The 20428-nt window shown below is 37.7% G+C and overlaps 1 protein-coding gene across 7 annotated transcripts in view; it reads right to left on the bottom strand.

The window, feature by feature from the left end:
• PLCB1 (phospholipase C beta 1) overlaps window positions 1–20428 on the bottom strand; it is a 681757-nt gene that overhangs the window by 194060 nt on the left and 467269 nt on the right. For all 7 annotated transcript variants that reach the window (XM_082428205.1, XM_082428206.1, XM_082428207.1 and 4 more), the window contains 3 exons: window positions 7489–7568; window positions 5574–5627; window positions 4388–4463 (listed from right to left, as the gene is read on the bottom strand). In XM_082428205.1, the coding sequence (XP_082284331.1) occupies window positions 4388–4463; window positions 5574–5627; window positions 7489–7568 (210 nt within the window). The remainder of the gene's footprint in view (window positions 1–4387; window positions 4464–5573; window positions 5628–7488; window positions 7569–20428) is intronic.

Raw genomic sequence — 20428 nt, 5'->3', positions numbered from 1 at the left:
AAACAAAAAACTTGATGATAGTACTGGTGGCATTTACATTTCCAGATTCCAAAGACCAAGTTATGACATATCCACATGCCAAATTAAAAATAAAAAAAGAGAAAAAACTCACATATATGTGCATATAAAAAAATACTCAGAGGATAATAGGAATTGATATTTATTGAGCACTTACTGTATGTCAAGTATATAGTTCTATGAGCTTTATTTGAATGTTTTCAGTTAATCCCATGTCAACTCTATGAGGCTGGCATGGTCAGGGACCCCTTTTACAGATACATACACTGAAGAGATGGGAGGTTACAAAACTTGTCTAAGGCATCAAATTGACGGGGGGTGGGGGGCGGTTGCTATGTTTTGAAGTAAGGTCGCTTGATTCCTCAACTCACACTGTAATCCAGAAAACTAAATTGCATATCAGTTTTTGGATACTGTTTGTATTTTCTTCTTTATACATTTGTAGATTTAAAAAACAATTCTATAATAAGCAGGTATTTAACATTCAGAGACATTATTCAAAAACATATTAATTTAATTCAGTGGACTTTAATGAATAAGGAGTCCACATACAGATTTTATCTTGACAAATCAATGAATTATTTTCTGGTAAATTCAGGATTTCAACCTATTCTCAGTATTTTTTTTCTAAAGTTATAAATCAAAAGTTGAGACAGCCAGAGAGTACATGAAATAATTACAAGTAAACTACTGATAATGAACTGAATACATAATGTGGTTCTAAAATGGAATTGTGATATTAGTGATTTTAAGAATCACAGCTGAATGAATAACTATATTTCTGATTTACATTCTGGGTATAAGGCATAGGAGAAAAGCAACCTATTACAGTTATCCTGGGAGAAGTTCTTTTGTAAATTTTGTTCATAGTATTCTTTAGTAAAATTTATGGAATTATTTAAATCCAAAATAATCGCTGTTTTCTTTGGTATTACATGTATGTTGATAACTATAGTAAACTTTATTTTATAAAAAAAATATGGATTTATTCTTATCTTCTTCATTAAAAGGTCAGTTCTATGCCAAGACTATAATATGATTCCAAATGTCAGTGAGCTTTTTTTTCAAGTTAATAAAGCCTTAAATCAAAGGGAATTTGGTGCATACACACTATTTTCTGTTCTCAGAAAGTTTGTGAGTAAAGTAGTAGTTTTCTGAATGTGGAAAAGTCTTCAAAGCTCTCACTGGAAAATACGTTTGGATTATTAAAGAAGACAGTAATTGCTTTGTCTCTCTTTTTAGATATAGTACTACTTTTTAACAATTAAGGTAACTTTAGCAAGCATTTGAAATCTCTAAAGGAGTACCCTTTAAGGAATGTGTTATTTCAATGGATCATGTTGGTCAGGATACAAGTTCAAGTGCATTAATTATCCCTAACAATGTGCACAAAGATAATGTTTAAAAAATCTCAACAGGATATCCACAGTATTTCTGGTAATGTATCTATTTACAGAACACAATTAAATCTAGTTTGAACAACCACTGGCTATATAAGGCTCCCAGATATGTACTACTGTCTACCATTTACGTAACGTTTTCTTCTGTGGAGTGTTTAAAACACCTCTTGTCAGTATATCTTTGCTAATTAGTGGATATTTTCTAGGGCCACTGTTCTGTAGATATGAAATTACAACAAGGATTTAAAATATAGTCAGTTCAATGAAACATTTATTTCCTAGCTCTGAAACTGACTTTGGTTTTTAGATCTTTTTACAGCATTGTAATTCTACGAGTCCTCCAACTAAAGTATACTTTACTGTGAATAATGAGCTTTCAAAACTTTATGATGGAGGTTGATTATAGTTTTTAAAAAATCTCCAATTTGTTTTCAAAAAAATTGTCATAACATTTAATTTACTAAAGATAATTATTTTTTTTTCAATTTAAACATAACTCCTGTTATTTGAATCTCATTTTCCTTTAAAAATGTCTCCAGTTGACATTGGTTTCAAAGTGTGAACCTATAATAGACATAGTGGATTGTAAAAACTCAATTTGTATTTATCGACTGAATTGTCAGATTCCAATTGTTTAGAAAATTGCAATTTACAGAGAATTGATTGATGGATTTGATTTTCTATTCAGCTTCATTTTTTTATTCCTTCTTTCCCTTAGCTAGTTTTATAGTAATAAGTTAACATTTTTGATCTTTTTTATTTTTCACAAGATGTTATCCAGTAAAGGTCAATTCAGGAGCAACTGCAGAGGAAAAAAATTCTTTGCATGTCTTTCTAAATTCGTGTCTCACTTTCTTTTCATGCTTAAATGCCGTGGTCTTTTTTCAGTTACTCAAACCAGTAAATTTTTTCCAGCCTCAGGGTTTTGCACATATTGTTTTCTTTTTCTGGAATGAACTTCCCTTATTTTCAGTGGCAGTGCTCCATTCCTTTTGTTCATGGCATTCCCCCCCAATTTACACATGTCAGTCAAAGTGTTTGACTAGCGCCTCCAGAGATTATATGGTCCTTGAATCCTGGGACTGGGACTTCATTTTGCTCACTACCATATTCTCAGTGATGGAGGGCACATAGTAAGAGCTCAAGAGATATCTGTTGAGTCTGAATGGATAAAGAAGATGTGGTACATATATACATAATGGAATACTACTCAGCCATAAAAAAGAACAAAACAATGCCATTTGCAGCAACATGGATGGACTTAAGATTATCATACTAAGTGAAGTAAGTCAGAAATAGAAAAACAAGTACCATATGATATCACTTATATGTGGAATCTAAAATATGACACAAATGAACTTATGAAACAGAAACAGACTCAGAGACACAGAAAACAAACTTATGGTTACCAAAGGGGAAAGGTGGTGGGGGAGGGATGGACTGGGAGTTTGGAATTAGCAGATGCAAACTACAATATTATATATAGGATAAATAAGCAACAAGGTCCTACTGTATAGTACAGGGAACTATATTCAATATCCTGTGATAAACCATAATGGAAAAAAATATGAAAAAGAGTGTATATATATACACATATATATACATATATATATAACTGAACCACTTTGCTATACAACAGAAATTAAGACATTGTGAATCAACTGTATTTCAATTAAAAAAAGAAAAAAAATAGGTCAAATAAAAAAAAATATTTGTTAAGTCAAGGACAAGCCCTTAACAGTTATATCTTTCCTGCTCTAAAGCATCAAACGAAAGAGCAATAATAAACAAGTTTGATCATTTTCTTTTGCTTTATTAAAGTGAAGGTTAAATGTTTGGGGGCCTTTCCACAGCTGTGCCCAGTGTTTGCAACATCAGCAGCTTTTTCCACAGATAGCAAGAAACTGATAGCAGAGAGTGACTTTTTTTTTTCTTTTCTGTTACCGACAAAAGTCGTTAATAAACTTCACTTTTCTGAAAAATATTCACAAGAATTGGCTGATGTAACTGATGCAACAGCTCTCAATACTTTTCATAACTTAACCATACATTTAAGAATGGCTTCTCAACTTCATTCAGTGCAACTTCAACGTTGCCAGCATGTTTCAAGAGACTCAAAGGTTCTTCTTTGGGTATAATTGTTATTCTTGCTTACTTGTTGCTTAGATACTGGGATAAAAATAATTCATAATAGAAAGGAGTGTTCTGCATATAGCACAAGAAAAAGGTTTTATGAAACAGACCCAGCTATCCCAGAAACAATGGTAATTAGAGCCAGGTATGTAGAAATGCATTGAAATGAAGGCAAATTACTTTAAGTTGTCAATGTATATTAAGTGCCTCGAATGTATTGGGAGAAAAAAAAAAAAAAAGCATCTTACAAGCTTATCCTCTCATCTACTTGACTACCATAGGAGCAAAGTAGTCAATTTTCAAACTGTTTTGATCCTGTACTCCTCTTGCAAAAGCCTTTTGAGAACCACCCTGCAATGTACATAAATATATTTATTTATAAAATGTACTACCATTCTAATTGCTTATTAACTTATAAATATTAGACCTAGACATTTAAAAAGGGGGATAAGATGAAATTAATATTTTAAAATACTCCTAATCATAATCTATAATCATTAGCTCGTATCTCAAGGGACATCAAGAAAGGATTTATAATTACTAAGAAGCTTAAATTCTTAGTAACGTTAATATATTTTGACCAGTACTTTTTTTGTATTAATTGGTTATTTTTTTTTTTTTTTCAATTTGCAAAGGGTCTTTCTAATTGAAAATGTTGGAGTTATGGGAGTGAAAGAAACTAATACAGTGACCCCGTGTATTGTACATATTAACAAATAAGTCCTATGGACTTCTTAGTTTTAAAAATGTTCGGATAATATTGGAGCAAGATACATTTTAGTATGATTATTCAGGGCTATTTAGCAGTGCTAGTTTTAGGAAGGCAACATGCTCACCCGTGAAGATGGAAGACTACAAGCCTCTAAAGCAGTTTCAACTCGCTTCCGGTCTGCTGAGAACAAGCGGTATATGCTGTGAAGTGAAAGCACACCACGTGAGAGATGCTTAAAAGGCATTTGGATCACACTTGTAGATGACGCCAGCTGAAACATTCCATTCAGTCAAACCTCCTTATAATTTATCTTTAGAGAATTAAAAGATACTTATTGTTCTAGCATCAGCATATGTGTTCTGGAAGATCTATGTGTGTGCTTTTTAAAATTAAAGTGCCTTAAATAAAATCGATATTTTGAGACAATGGCGATGACCCAGTTAAAAAACATTGCACTAAATAGCCTCTGGTATTGTATTAAGCACTAAAATCAACATCCTTGACAACTCTGTCTCCTTGCTGCTACTCACTGCTCTAAAGGTGTACGTTGCTAATATTATTAATAATAAACAATTAATTAATAGTGTTAATTATTATTAATAATGTAACATTTTTATGAGCAGAAGCCCACTGGTAGCTAGTAAGTCAAAGGTTAAAGGCTTTTGACTGAACATGGTCTAGAGATGTGCTTCTGTTGGCCAGTAATTTGGTTTTAAAAAATATAACTTAAGTACTGAACAATTTAATATAACAATTTGGATTTATGGGTTCTATTGAAACATTAGAAAATCTAGCGTCCAGAGCCCACCAGTCCCACAGGGAATATGGTGGAGTTGAGTTGTCCTTGTCTCCTTGAGACAGGGTTTCACTCTTCAGTTTTCCTTCCTGTTCCTGGCCTGCTTCATCATGCATGTTCCCTGCCTGGCTTCTGTTGACATTTGAGTTTGCAACACCTGCTTCAAGGCTAGTGTCATCTTGGAAGAAAGAGGCATTGTGGTTGCCCAATTTCCATTCCTAGAATAGATCTGAGTCTCAGATGGTCTTCTGGGTTTAACAGCAAGGGTCCCCCATCCCCTCCACCCCCTTTCTGCTTTGGTGTTTCTTGAGAATGATGCCACAGGAAGGGGGGAGGCCCAGGAAATCTCTATGAGAAAACCAGCTGCACTGATGTGCATATGGAGTGTGTGGGAGAACAGGGTTACCACACATTTTCATGCTCCTACTTGGACCAAAACAGAGCCATGGCACGGAATCACATCTTTGAGGAAAAAAAAAAAAAAAGAATAATGGGAAATGCTCATGAAGCTTACTTTTTGAGAGGAATGCGTCCTTCTGGAGTGACTTGCAGCTTAAGTTTAGTATAGCTGTTGGAGAAGCAGAAAACAAGTGTTTAGTTTTTTTAAAAGCTTTTTATTGAAGAATAAAATGCATAGAAAAGGGCTCCTGCATATGTACAGTTTGCTGAATTTTCACCAATCGTCCAAGTTTCTGCAATCAGCACCCAGGTCAAGAAAAAGAATATTATCACCTTAGTAGCATCCCAGAAGCCCCTGTCATGCCCCCTTCCAGAGTCTATCCCCAAAGTGGGAACCATTATCCTGACTTTAAACAACTCAGATTATTTTTGCACTTTACATAATGGAATCACATTCTTTTGTGTCTGGCTTCTTTCACTCAGTATTATGTTTTTGAGATCCATCCATATTTTTGCTTTTCACTGTAGATCTTTCACTCTCGTTGCTGTATGGTATTCTATTGTGTGAATATACAACTGCATTTTTCTCTTCCACTGCTTCTGAACATGTGGATAGAGAGAAGGGGCAGGAGAGCTTACAAACTCTGCTGATGGGTGTGTAAACTAGGACCATCAGCCGCTCGTGTTATGACACAACAATCCCATACCTAGGTGTAGATGCAACAGAAATGCTTACAGTGTGTTCACCAAAAGGCATGTTCTAGAATGTCCATAGCAGCTATTCATAGGGAGATGCCTATTTGAAATGGACATTTGCAGTAGATATTATTAGCCAACTAGATGTTTTACGAGCTATAACATGCTATGTTTCATGCAAGTGGACATTTGCAGTAGATATTATTAGCCAACTAGATGTTTTACGAGCTATAACATGCTATGTTAAGATAAAACATCTTATCTATCTCTGTGTCACCTTCCACCAACATTGTGTGGCACAACAGATGTTCCAGAAATGTCTGTTAGATGAAGAATGGTAAGATCAAAGACAATTTTTAAAAATGAGGAATAAAGGAAGAGGGGAAGGGGGAGGCACATAGGAAGGGTCTTGAAGGTGACAAAGTAAGGAGATGAGATGATGACATGAAAGAGCATTTAAGTGAAGACCTGTGAGTACTGACTAACAGTAAAAGGATTTCATAGAAGAGTATGAAAGAAATGTGGTCTGGAGTCTTTGGTCTGGAATGATGGGTATGTCTTACAGAAGAAGAGAGAAGAAAGTTATTAAATAAAATAGAGGGCCACCTAGTAATGTTTCCGCTTGTGGTTTTCATTTCAAGGCTTCCCAAAATCCTGGATACCCACTGTTTCCAAACAGAACACAACCAGCTTTCCTAGCTGCTCATCTGGCAAAAATCATTATTTTCCTTGGTCAAATAAATTTCAGAAAGACTGTAATTTGAGAGCGACTGGGTAATCCTGATTTGCTTTCTTTCCTTTTCCTTTTCATTCTGCTCTTTCCTCTACATCCTCTTTCTCTTTTCTTACTAACAGTTGCTGTGATTGTCTATAAGGACAGGAATCAGGACATCAGCCTATTGATTTAAGTAGCACCTATCAGAGATCTTAGACTCTAGAGAATTGAGTCCCATATGTTGTTCATTATCTTCCTCAGATTAATAATTGATACAACACAGACAGATGTAGGGCTGAAGACTCCCTGAGATGAAAAATTTTTGGTTCTGAGCACAGCTGCCAGGATTTAGAAGTATCTGCTTACTGTGTGTCAAAGGCATTGACATTCAGGCGAGCTCAGCGTAACCCGGATGTGTGGCTCAGAGGAAAGAACGATCTTTCTTGGAAGTCTTCCAGTTTGAAACGGTGGACGTATCAGTTCTCTAACAAGTCCCAGAGGGAAATTTATGTTTATCAATGTGAGAAGCCAGTGCAGCATAAACAAAAGACTCACAAAGGAGAAAGGAAACTGACTCAGATGAAGCAGCACCCTTAGCAATAAAATTAGAGCTACTTACGCTTTTTGCAGAAATGCATCCCTGGACATGTTTTGGGCCAGCAGGTTTGTTGCCAGACTGAAAACTTCATTTGTCCATTCCTGAAAAATGTAAATCACACTTGCATTAGCTTAACTACTGTACAGTCATTAGACGCATGTTTTTAGCTAGGTTACTAGGAAGACAAATTAGTTCAATTTGTATGCCTAAGGGTTTTTTTTTTCCCCCCCGTTTTTATCCTGTAAAAATAACATAATTAAACTCAAATCCCTGAGCGATTACTCCTTTCCTAAGGAAATATTCTTTACCCATAAACAAAATTTTATCTGCTTTTTAAAATCCCTACAGATAGAGACCTGGTATGTTGCCTTTAATAATCAAGTATATTTTATTCCTTTCCTTGCATTATAAACAGATAGAGTTTAAAATATAGTCAATTATCTTTTCAACACACCTGCAAATAAGATCTTCCTATTTTACTACTCAAGTCAAAGCAGCTATACCAGGAACTCTTTAAATGTTAATTACAGTTCTAGAAATTCTCTAAACTAGTTGCAGTCACAATGTCATACAATATCCAGTACTGTCTCTCCCCTGCCCCCCACCCCAGAGCTGAGTCCATTCCTTACTGCTGACCTAATCTCAATCCCTACCTCACACCATTCACCACTGATCTCTCTTGGCTTCAAGAAAATGGGAAAGAACAAATCTACAAAAAACAGTTGAAGTTCCATTGTGGGTGATGATTTTGAACACACAATTAACATTCCGGGCTGAAAAAAAATAAGAGAAGATGACATAAGAGCTAAGTAATGTAATCATCTGATGTTGTAGTTGACTTGGCTCCCTCCTCAATGAAATCATGTTTTTTTAGTTCAACAGCTTTTCCACCTAAGTTTGTTATTTCTACTATAGCTTTGTTGGTCTTTTGTGTTTTGCCTCCTGATTTAAGGCCCTGATAATATGCCGTCATGTAATACTGTAACATTTGAGGTAGAACTTGGGGTAGAGAGTGATGGGAGAGGGAAGAGGGCACTCTAAGCAGTGTTTTTTGTTTGTTTAGGTGTTTGTTTTACCTTAAAATATTGAGTTTATTTTAAAAATCAGCACAGTAAAAACTCACACAAATTAAAGACCTTTAATTTCCCTTGAAGTTTTTTAAATTCTGAGGTTATATAAAATTAAGCAGGAAAACATTCACATTAAATGCAAATCAATTTTGCACAAATAAGTGTGATCAAGCAGCTTACATTATCACCTGAAATACTTGGACTTCTTTAGAGAAAAATCCCAGATGACAACACTCTATGTGCTATAAGAAGATTTACATTATTCTGTGGGGTATGTTTTAGCGGCAGGACTTAGTGGCAGGACTTAGTGGGAATGGGGAGTAGCCTAAAAGGAATTGGAAGAAAGAGGGGAAGTTGCAACAAAAAAAAGTAGAGCTGGGGTGAGAGTATGCAGAGCATTTAATGTCTGTTCAGTCTTCTGGAGAGAATTTAGCAAAAAAATATAATATCACTGAAGGCCTTTCTTTTAGGGTGAAGGTAAGGAGAGCCAAGGCTAGATGGTAGGTTAAGGAGGTTATCTGGCAGCCAAATGCAGGGTGGATTTGAGGCTGAGAAGCCAGACGGGGGAACTCAATTAGGAAGCTGTCACAGTCCAGGTGAGACGTAGTGAGGCTTTGGATGCTATGGACTGTTGGTGGAGGGCTTGGGGAAGACAGCACAGAAGAGCTGTCAGTGAAACAAACTTGATGGACACACAGAAAAGCTTTGGAATAACTTTATAACAGATTTAAAATAAAATGTCCTCAAATTAGGTTATTTTAAACTAAGAGTAATAACTCCTGGCACTGATTTTCAAAATATGTTTCTGGTATAATATTTTCCAGGCTAGAGGTCGAACTTTAGACTTTTCCAGCTCCATGGCAACCTTATGCTTTGGTAAAAGTATTTATAATTGGGGGCAATGTACCACTTTGTATGTTTCCTGGGGCCCAATTCCACAACAGAAATAGGTACAGAGAAGGTATTATGAAGAGCTGGGGAGATTTAATTGGGTCTGACCTTTTAGGTTGAAAGATAAGACCTCTATTACATCTAGTCCAGCAGAAATATAATGTGAACTACACATATAATTTTAAATTTCCAGTAGCCACTTTAAAAAAAAGTAGAAATAAACAGGTGAAACAAATTTAATAATATATTTTATTTAATCCAGTATTTCAACATTGTAATATTATTAGTCATGTAATCAACATAAAAATTATTGAGCTATTGTATAATTCTTTTTATGTGCTTAGTCTTTGAAATGAGGTGTGCGTTTTGCACTGACAGCCCGTCTTAATTTGCACTGGCAGCCTTTTAAGTGCTCAACAGCCACACATAGCTGGGAGCTGTGGCTGCAGCATTGGTCAGTGCAGGTCTTCTAGATCCCTTGTTCTTTCTATGGGTCCTTTATAAAGCCAGCTGAAGGACTGCATCATCACCACCTTCACTGCACAGCCACAGCTGTTTCAGAAAGTAAGGCACAATTTATTTTACCACATTCTCAGAATGTGAGCATCTACATTTCCAAGTGTGGAATTCCTAGAATCCATGGACTTCCTGCAGCCTTTTGAGAAAATCTGACCCAGGCTAAATCAAAATTCAGGGTCTAAAGCAGTAACCAAAGCAACTTGAGAAATAACTCAATCCTTGGTGGGGTACTGGTCTCAGTCTATATTACACTGAGCTAAAACAGCATGTGTCTTACTTTGAGTTCCCCAGAAGCAGACCCTGAGACAAGGATTTATGAGAAATGGGTTTATTACAAAGTGCTCCCTGGCAATATTATAAGGGAGTGAGCAGGACTGGGAAGCAAAGAAGGCAGAAAGTTGAGATACCAAACAAACTCCACAGATGGTAATTTTGGCTTAATCTTTCCCTGTGTAGACCACTCCTGAAACCTGAGTTTTCTGATGAGCAGAAAAGGAGCTGGAGTATGGTGATCCCTGTGTCTGTTAGTCTTGGGTCAGGGCTTGCTGGAGGGGATGGAAATCCCCAGGTACTTCCTGCTTTCCTTGATAGTAGGCAAAGGGGGTTCCAGCATCCAGAGGGTGCAGACAACAAAGAGACATGGGTGCTGGCTGTTGAAGTGAAAGCCCATCCCCACCGAGGTGTTGTATAGGAAAATGATGAATGAATTGGAGGGGATATGGGAAGAGCACTATTAGAGTCAGAAGGATAACAAATTTCAGGACTTTTGGGGACCAGAAGTAGCTACATTGTGTAAACAGGGGATGTGCAACCAAAGTGTTGGAGAAATTGGTTCACATACATTCTAGAGAAGGGCTTCTCAAACTTTCATGTGCATACAAATCACTGGAGGTCTTGTTAAAATGCAGATGCTGATGCAGATGCTGGGGAGGGGGTGGCAGAGAATCTGTATCCCAAGTGAGGGCTATGTCAGATGATGCTATGAGTAGCAAGAGGACTTACAGCACTGACGGAAAGCTTGATAGAAATGTAGGACTTTAAGCTCCACACCAGATCTCTGACTCAAAATCTGCATTTTTTCCAAGAAACCTTTATATATTTTATGCATGTTTAAGTGTACTGCTGGGCCAGGGGAAGAACTTTAAGCATTACTCTAATCTTTGTCTACTTGCTTCCCAAGCAAATAAATAAATATTTTGGTCGTTTGTTTTAGAATAACCAAAAAGTCCTTACAGCTGTATTAAGAACAACATGGCTACGAGATGTGGCCAGGGCACCTTAAAGCATCCTCAGCCTCCGCTCATCATGAGATTATGACATATGCTTTGCTGCAGGGTAGACGGCTCCCAACCTGGCAGTGCTCTCATAAATCCAGTGCTGGGCCCTAGTTAGTATGGCATTGGAAGGACAGCTTCTTATTTAATCTGGAGGATTTGTTTTTCTACTTTCAGAGGCAAAGTTCTGATGATTGCTACTAAGCTTGGTTCAGCCCCTGCTATTTAAACCCTGAAGCTTCTTAAGTGACATTTTCTGCCTTAGGATCGATCTCTTCTTGTGATGGGGATTACAGAGACCTGAACTAGAGAAAATGGATCTAAAGATCAACATCTGTGGGATTTCTTCTGGAGTTTAAATGCACGTGTTCATATCTTCCATCTGCAAGATGATTTCTGCAATTCCCTCACCCCGGCGTCATTACTGAGATCCCAATCTTGACACCATTAAGTTTTCCTAACATGTCACAAAGTTAATGTACTTTTATTTCTAAAGTTATTTAAGTTCTGTCATTCTTGCCACAGGATTTATGTGTTTGCTTAATACTACTAACAATTATTTTACAATTTTCAGTTACTCTCATAGGTATTGTTTGAGTTTTTACTAGGTACTGAGCTAAATTCTTTGCATCCAACAACTTAATTAATTCTTACAGTAATTCTCTAGGAGGCAGGTACTGTTATTAGCCTCATTTTACAGATGAGGATTCAAAGTTTCAAAGCACTTATAAAATTTATTTATATCCTCAGAGTTAATAAGATCACAGTTTGGGGTTAGATCACTGGTTTCTTGGACTCCAAAACCTGTACTCTTAGATACTGTGCTTTCTGTCATTTTGTCCTAGAACATTTTAAGATGTCTGCTACATACAGTTCAAAAAGATAAAAAAGATAAATAAATCCACTTAACTATGCTGTGTTTAAAACACTGACTTAGCACTTACTATGGGCTACGCACTGTTCTAAGCATTTTGTAAGTAATTAACTTTTTAATACTCACAACAACCCTATGAGATGTACTCTGTTATTACCACCCCATTTTGACAAATGAGAGAACTGAGGCGCAGAGGCATGCAATGACTAGCATAAGGTCCCACAGCTGGTTAGAGGCACACCCGAGGTTTGAACTCAGGAAGTTTGCCTCTGGAGTCTGAACACCTTACCATTATGTTACAGTGATGAAACAAAGTGTGAAGTTCATAAAGTATACACCTTACCACTATGCTACGATGATGATGGTAGAGGAAAAATGATAAGATGGAGAGAGGGGTGAGGTCCGTCACAAAATGCAGCTCTAAAGTCTTAGAACTTTGATAGAGGAAGTCACAGATTCAACCTGAACGTGACTGAACTAATGTGAAGAGAGAGATTCAATAACTTGTAGATCTAGTTGCCCTAGATCCAAATACTAGTCATGAAGCTATTCAACAACCATTCATAATTCTGAGAACAGAGAGAAATTTCTCCTATCGGCAATTCGCACCTCTTAACTTTTTGGCTCAACTTATGAACGCAAGGGGTATATAGACTAAGACAGAATCTTCTGGAAGAAATATCATTCTTGAAGATATTTCTGTTTCCCATTGTTCTGATGCATGCTATGTTTAGTATTTTAATGTAGTTTTTAATCTTTCCTTTTTTCTAGCATTACGTATCTCTGTTACACCTGAAAATGCAGAGAACAGTGTAACTAACACATATCCAAATTTAACAAATGTTACCAATTTGTGATATTTGCTTCGGTGCTTTTTAAAAATTATATACTTTTAAGACACTGCAGTGCAGACTCATTCTATGTTGTGTTTCTCCCTGATTCCATTCTTCTCACTTTCCCAGGAGCAAGTTCTATTTTGAAAAGCAGATATCAATACCTTATCTATTTTCATATGGATTCTGAGGACAGTGGTCTTTATCAGGGTTCAACAAACCCCTGACGGCAAAATCCAGCCTGCCACCTGTTTTTCTAAATAAAGGTTTACTGGAGCACAGCCATGCTCGTTCATTTATGTATTGTCTATGGCTGCTTTCATGCTATAGTGGCCCAGTAGAGTAGTTGCAACAGAGACTCCCAAGGGGCAAAGTATTTACTAGCTGGCCCTTTACAGAAAAAAGTTTGCCAGTCCCTGGTATGGACTCCTATATGTTTATTTAAAGTATTACATAAATCATATCATATTGTATGCATCCTTTGGCCAATGGCTATTTGCAATCAACATTAGGTCTTTAAAATGTGTCCTTGCTTCTCATGTAGATCTAGGTCATTAATTTTAACTACTAAATTATTCCACTATAAGAATGTATAACTAATTCATTCTTCTGTTGATGGACATATGTGTTTTTTTTCCTTCAAAAATGTTTATTTGCACAAACCTATTTCTTGTTGCCTCAAGTCACATCCAGAAGTTTCTCTAGGGTGATTACCATGATGTATTCTTAGGATCCATGCATCTTCAGCAGTACTACAGGCAGCTGCTTGCTCACCAAAGCGGTAAGGACACTCTGTGTTCCTTTTTGCAGTGTAGGAGAGCTTGTATTTTCCTACATTTTCAAAAACAACTTGCTATTATCAGCCTTTCAGAAAATTTTTGCAAATATGATGTATGCATTGTGGGACCTTGGATTGGTCTTAATTGGCATCCCTGATTCACCTGCCTGGTTGAGCCTTGTTTTATATATGTCAGGGTTGTTCCACTTTTTCTTTTCCGCAAATTTCCTATTTACATTCTTAACGCATTTTTTCTTTGGGTATTTGTGCTCATTGTCTTTAAAAAGGGGAGGGTTTTGTTTGCTTGTTTGAGGTTTGAGCTCAAGCACAAGGTGGTGGTCAGTCTTAGTCCTATTGACAGAAACAAAATTACACATAGTAACTGTGTCTTTTAAATGTCACCCATGATCGTGGCATTCCAGGCACCCAGTCCACGGCTGTGAACTGATACCAAGCATCTAGAGTCACAGAGAAAAGGCAGAGTGTGAACTCTGTCCTCAGAAACATGTATTTGTTCAGTGAGTTCTTTGGGGAAATGAGAATATTCTAAAAGGAATACCAAATCTCTTTCTCTGTGTGTGTGTGTGTGTGTGTGTGTGTGTGTGTGTGTGTGTGTGTGTATATATATATATATATATATATAATTATAATCTATAATTATATAAGCAATTATGAGTCAATGGTTACCCTAATGAAATAAAAGGAGTGACAGATGACAATAATCTAAAAGCAGGTATTTCCAAAGTACCTGATTTGGAAGCCTCAATCTATTGTATTTTTTAAATAAAAGGTTCCTGGAATAAATAATAGTTTAAAACAGGGTATTTTAATATTTGTGAGACATATGAATGTCCTAACAATTTTTAATAGCTTTCCATTTATTTTTAATTTATTGGCAAACCCCTATTGCCGTCATTGATAATGGTGTCATTCCCATTACCTCTGCTCATCAGCAGGTAGCAGGTTGGGATTTGAGTAAGAAGGAACAATGCACAGCTCATTCAGGGTTGAGTTGCCTGGCTGAGCACGTTTCTCCCACCTGCTGGCAGGCATCAGAATTCATCTTGCCGTGCATTTGTCTTAATGGCACAGTAAAGAATCTTTTCATGGTGAAAGATGGTATATGAGCAGCAAAGACTTTCATTAAAAGCAGAAAAGACTGTCTGAGAAGTAACTGCGTTTACAGGTCTATGTAGAGCATTTAGAATTTTGGCAAAATTTCCGGCACAGTTCCTCTGTTTTGGGTGGTAGTGAAGATTTATATTTTATAGTCAAAACGTTGATCTCATATTCAAAGAGAAATGGTTGTCAAATACAATATAATTACCAAAACCAGGAAGCATATTACAACCCAATATTATCAGCACTGGGACACTAGAATCCATATTACTCATATAATGTAATATCAAGGAAAGGTGCATGTGATTCAAATGTCTTTAGGCTACAGTTGCCAAAAGCACAACTCAAACTAGCCTAGGAAATAGGAGAATTTGCCAAGGACACTGGGTATTTCCTGTAACTGAAGGAAAAATTTGACAAACTGCAGTTTGCAGAGCATCAGGAAACTGTGGTCTGGATACCAGGGAGGATTTCTTCATTGCTTTTTCACTGCTCTCTCTTCCTGATGTCATTACTTTTTTCCTGGCTGACCAACTTCTTCCCCATGGCCACCAACTGCACCAAGTTGTCACATATGGCATCTCCTACCACCAGAGAGAGTCTGATTGATTTCTTCATATCCAGTATGAAAAATCCTGGGAAAGATCTCTGATTGGTCTACCTCTAGAACAATCTATTTGAGTAAGAACCTAGCAGTGTCCATGAAAATCAAATCATTGTAACTGGAAGAGTATAGAAAACACTACATATAACCATTCATAGGAGTAGCGAAGAAAAGGATGTGCATCATCCCACAACTTGTGTGAGATCTTACAGTTCTGCGGCCAGTTTTTTTATACACTGGGGAATAAATCCATACTTGTTGACCTGAGTTGACTGCATGAATGAATGAATGTGTAAATGAAACAGAATTACATCCATGCTTTGTAATTTATTGTTTGTGAAATTAATTTTTAAGTCTTCTTCATTGTCATAAGTATGCATTCACCATGGTTTGCTACAGGGTTTTGGATAATAGCTTTACACATTTCCTATTGTAATTTGAACTATGCTGGAATAAGTTATAAGAACTCACAGTCCTGTGTGTAGCATGGGGCTGAGGGGACTTTCCAATTAATAAAGTACAGAAACTTTAATTTTAGGGCTTAGAGCATCTGCATTGGCTTCACAGATATGCTTTATGCTTTGTTTTATGTTTTGGGCTGTATTCTGAAGATTGTTACCCAATTATCTTTCCCTGGATAAGTGAAGCACTGCTCTATCCTGATGGTCTAAGGAAGAGTTTACATGCCTGCAAGTGCAGTGTACAAGATGTGGATGCAAGGATCCACGTTTTGAGCGCTAACTATCTAGTATATCCCTAGCCCTGTTCTAACACCTTTTGACATTTTCCTGCCCAATGGGAAAAGTTTAATGTGGTGATATCAAGTTAAAATGAACTTTAAGAGAATTCTTCAAATGGAAAGAAATAAAACACCCAAAATAGCAACATCCTTGGCACAGAGTGGAAGAAAAGAGAAAAATGTTTGCTTTGGTTACATTTTCATGATGAGAGGTTTTCAGTTGTATCTTTGTGAGTCTCACATATTTTGAGCATCAGCTGAGGAGGCACCCACCTCTCTCTCCAGCTAGTTTCCTGAGGCATTGCTAATTTGCACAACTGAGAAAATGTCCATCAAATGCCTCAATATGAAATCCCCAAAGCATCCTTTCCATAGCGTTCATGTCACTCAACCATATTCTTGAAGTGGTTCTGTCCAAAACCCTCATGTCACTTTCTTTTTTTTTCTTTTTTAAAATAAATTTATTTATTTATTTTTGGCTGCATTGGGTCTTCGTTGCTGTGCATGGGCTTTCCCTAGTTGCGGCGAGCAGGGGCTACTCTTCGTTGCGGTGCGTGGGCTTCTTATTGCAGTGGCTTCTTTTGTTGCAGAGCACCAGCTCTAGGTGCACGGGCTTCAGCAGTTGTGGCACTCGGGCTCAGTAGTTGTGGCGCACGGGCTCAGTAGTTGCGGCACATGGGCTTAATTGCTCCGCAGCATGTGGGATATTCCTGGACCAGGGCTCAAACCCGTGTCCTCTGCCTTGGCAAGTGGATTCTTAAGCACTGCGTCATCAGGGAAGTCCTTGTTCTTTTCTTAAGGATAAAATATATTTAAAATTCTCTCTGAAGATACTTTCTAGTTTTTTTTTTTAATTATTTGTTTCTTTAATTATCCTTGTGTGTCTATTATTCTCTTTTTGTTCATCTTGGCTTCCTTTGTCATTCAGTATTGTAGCATTTCTCTATAGCCTGTGGATATTTTATTGTTAGTTCACATCTTAGATGGGGCAATAGGAGGGCCGACTGGGAGCTCTGGGTGTGGGAGTGGGAATGGCCAGCTTGCAGTCTTCTTTCCCAGTGAGCATGTGGGTGCCAGCCACCATGGTGTAGTATCCACAAATGCTAGAATGAGAAGAGCTTCATTCTGGATCCTGAACTCCAATGCTAGCCACCATAATATTTTCCAAATAGTTTGTTCAATTTCATAAAAGACAGACACTCAGCTCTTTGGCCCAGGAAGTAATTGGTTATTGATTATTCTACATGAGGATCAGGAGGAAGGAGTGGAAGGTTATTTTTTTCACCCCCAATTCTTACTCCATGTTCTGCTGGGCCGGTAGAACTCGAGTCTAGAGCATGTCTCAATTGTTCATGAGTAGGTCAGGAGCTTCCTTGGCTGTAACTCTCTATGTAACCTAGACTGTTGTCTTCTCGACTCTATCTTATCAGACACTTTCCTCTTTCCATTTTCTTCTCCTGCAAACTTACTAAAATATGTCATGTCTTAGTGACCTATCCATTTTCTTCATCATTGTGTATTTATATTAATTTATCACCATATTCACAGTAACTCAAGAGGGATAAGAGATCACACCTGTGCTCATTTTGCTGTTTTGGGCTAACACTGCTTTAAATTTTATGTCTAAAGCCAAATTTCTGATTTTCCCTTCCTAAGTCACTCCCTCTCTCACTCAATAAATGAAATTCCAAAAGGCCCTGAGATCATCCCTAGCTCTCTCTTTCTCTCAGCTCATGTAGCTGGTCCATTCAGTAACTCTTTTGGCTTCACATTCAAAATACATTTAGAACCTAACCATTTCTCACCACCTCTATCCCAAGCATTCTGCTCTCCTTGTTTCTGTTTCTATACCTCTACTCTGGCTTTTCAACAGAGCAACCAGAAAAATCCTGTTAAAATACATCACCCCAAATCCATCACTTCCTCAAAATGATGTAATAGATACCTGTGTCTCTGAGAGTAAAACCAAATTCTCACAGTGGCCACCCACCACTATTTGGGTCTCCTGTCACATCCCCCAGCCTCTTCCTCTCACCTCTCCCTGTTCTCCTTCCTGCTTATCACTCCCCTCCACCAACACACTGGGTCACATCTATCTCAGCATCACTCTCCTCCATGATAACCACTTGACACTCTCCAACATCTTCAAGGTTTTCTTCATCGTATCAGTGTAACCTTATGTGACCAATTTATTTAAAATTGAAATAGCACCTCCCTGCAACACTTCCTATCTCCCTTCCCTGCTTTATTTCTCCCTGGCACCTATCACCATTTTATTTATTTTGTTAACATCACCCTGCACCTACCATTAAGTAAGCTTCATGAAGACAATCATTTTTGTCTATTTAGTTTATCCCCAGCACTCAACATTGTACCTGGTACACAGTAGGCAATTAAGTATTTGTTGAGTGAATGAATGAATGATTATTATTATATAGCCAATAGGAAGATTATTTTAAAGTATTTTCAAAAAAAATTTTTTTTTTTTATTCTTAGGAGCAGCTTATTCCTTGGGAGCATTTGATGCATTGGAAACCTAAACATAACAATTGATATTAAGGCATTAGATGAAACAGATCAACATGCCACTTTCAAAGGATAGCAGGTATTTTTCCACAGTAATTAAACACAGAAGCCAAATTTTCTTAGATTTCTTCTTCCTTTCAAAAAATTATGGTGATTTTTAAAAATTTTATTTATTTATTTATTTTTGGCTGTGTTGGATCTTTGTTGCTGCACACGGGCTTTCTCTAGTTGCAGCGAGTGGAGCTACTCTTCATTGCGGTGCACGGCCTTCTACTGCGGTGGCTTCTCTTGTTGCGGAGCACGGGCTCTAGGAGCGCAGGCTTCAGTAGTTGTGGCTTGCGGGCTCTAGAGCGCAGGCTCAGTAGTTGTGGCACACAGGCTTAGTTGCTCCGCAGCATGTGGGATCTTCCCGGACCAGGGCTCGAACCTGTGTCCCTTGCATTGGCAGGCGGACTCACAACCACTGCTCCACCAGGGAAGCCCATGGTGATTTTTTATAAACTTTTTTTTAAAAATTTATTTAATTGTTTTTCGCTGTATTGGGTCTTCGTTGTTGCGCATGGGCTCTCTGTAGCTGCAGTGAGCGGGGGCTACTCTTCGTTGCGGTGTGCGGGCTTCTCATTGCAGTGGCTTCTCTTGTTGTGGAACACGGCGTCTAGGCACCCAGGCTTCAGTAGTTGTGGCACATGGGCTCAGTAGTTGTGGTTCACGGGCTCTAGAGCACAGGCTCAGTAGTTGTGGCGCACGGGCTTAGTTGGTCTGTGGCATGTGGGATCTTCCCGGACCAGGGCTCGAACCCGTGTCCCCTGCATTGGCAGGAGGATTCTTAACCATGCACCACCAGGGAAACCCTGATTTTTAAAAAGGCATCTTTGTGCCTGCTTTAAGGTAAGGTACGCAGATAATACAATTAGGGCTTTCTCAGCTGCCAGGCTCAGAAGACGGGGAGGCAGAGGAACGAGTGGGAAGCAGCTTATTTCTGTGTTACAGAGTGGATGGAAGAAAAGTGAAGATGCTGCTGCTTAAGCAGTTTCCTGTCTTTTTTCCCGGGGAAAGTGGACTAACAGTAGCCCACAGTCTGAAACCACGATCATTTCTGTGTCCTTGCATATGTACTTTCCCTTAAGTTAAGCATTAATTCCTTTTCGTGGCACCCTTGAACAATGCCTGGTTCAAAAGAAGCTCTTGTTTAAGGAATGAGAAAAGACAGCAGGGGAAGGTGGGCGAGGGTGATTTCTTCCACAATCAACAGAATTGCAATTGCTGGTTCTTATCTGAGTGTAAGAAGAAATTACCATCTGAGTTGCCTTTTGTTTCCCCTCTATTTTTTTTTAATGTATGTCTTTTTTATTTTATTTATTTATTTATTTATTTTTACTTTTGAACTTTTAAACTTTTATATGGATGTTCCAGATGGGTAACACTTCCACAAGTTGAAAGTTTATAATGTACATCTTTCACCTACCCCACACTCATCCAAAACTCAAGTGCAGAACATGGGGTAAATCTCATTTTCCAACAAAGGACATACACAACTGTAAAATCCCAAGACTAATAGTGCAATGTATTGACCTGGCAAGAACTTGGTCCTTATTTATGATTGGGTGGGGGGAATATCCTAAGATGACATAGGCATATGAGAAGGCCAGGAATAGCAGTGAATGAAGATCTCATAAAACACAATAACCAAGAAGGTTAACTTTTCACATGTGTAAAAAGCAATATATATTCAAT

This window comes from Balaenoptera physalus, assembly GCF_965194825.1.
Source record: "Balaenoptera physalus genome assembly, chromosome: 16".
NCBI lineage: Eukaryota > Metazoa > Chordata > Mammalia > Artiodactyla > Balaenopteridae > Balaenoptera > Balaenoptera physalus.
The sequence above is the reverse complement of the archived record's forward strand: the minus strand, read 5'-3'. Positions and strand labels throughout refer to the sequence as shown.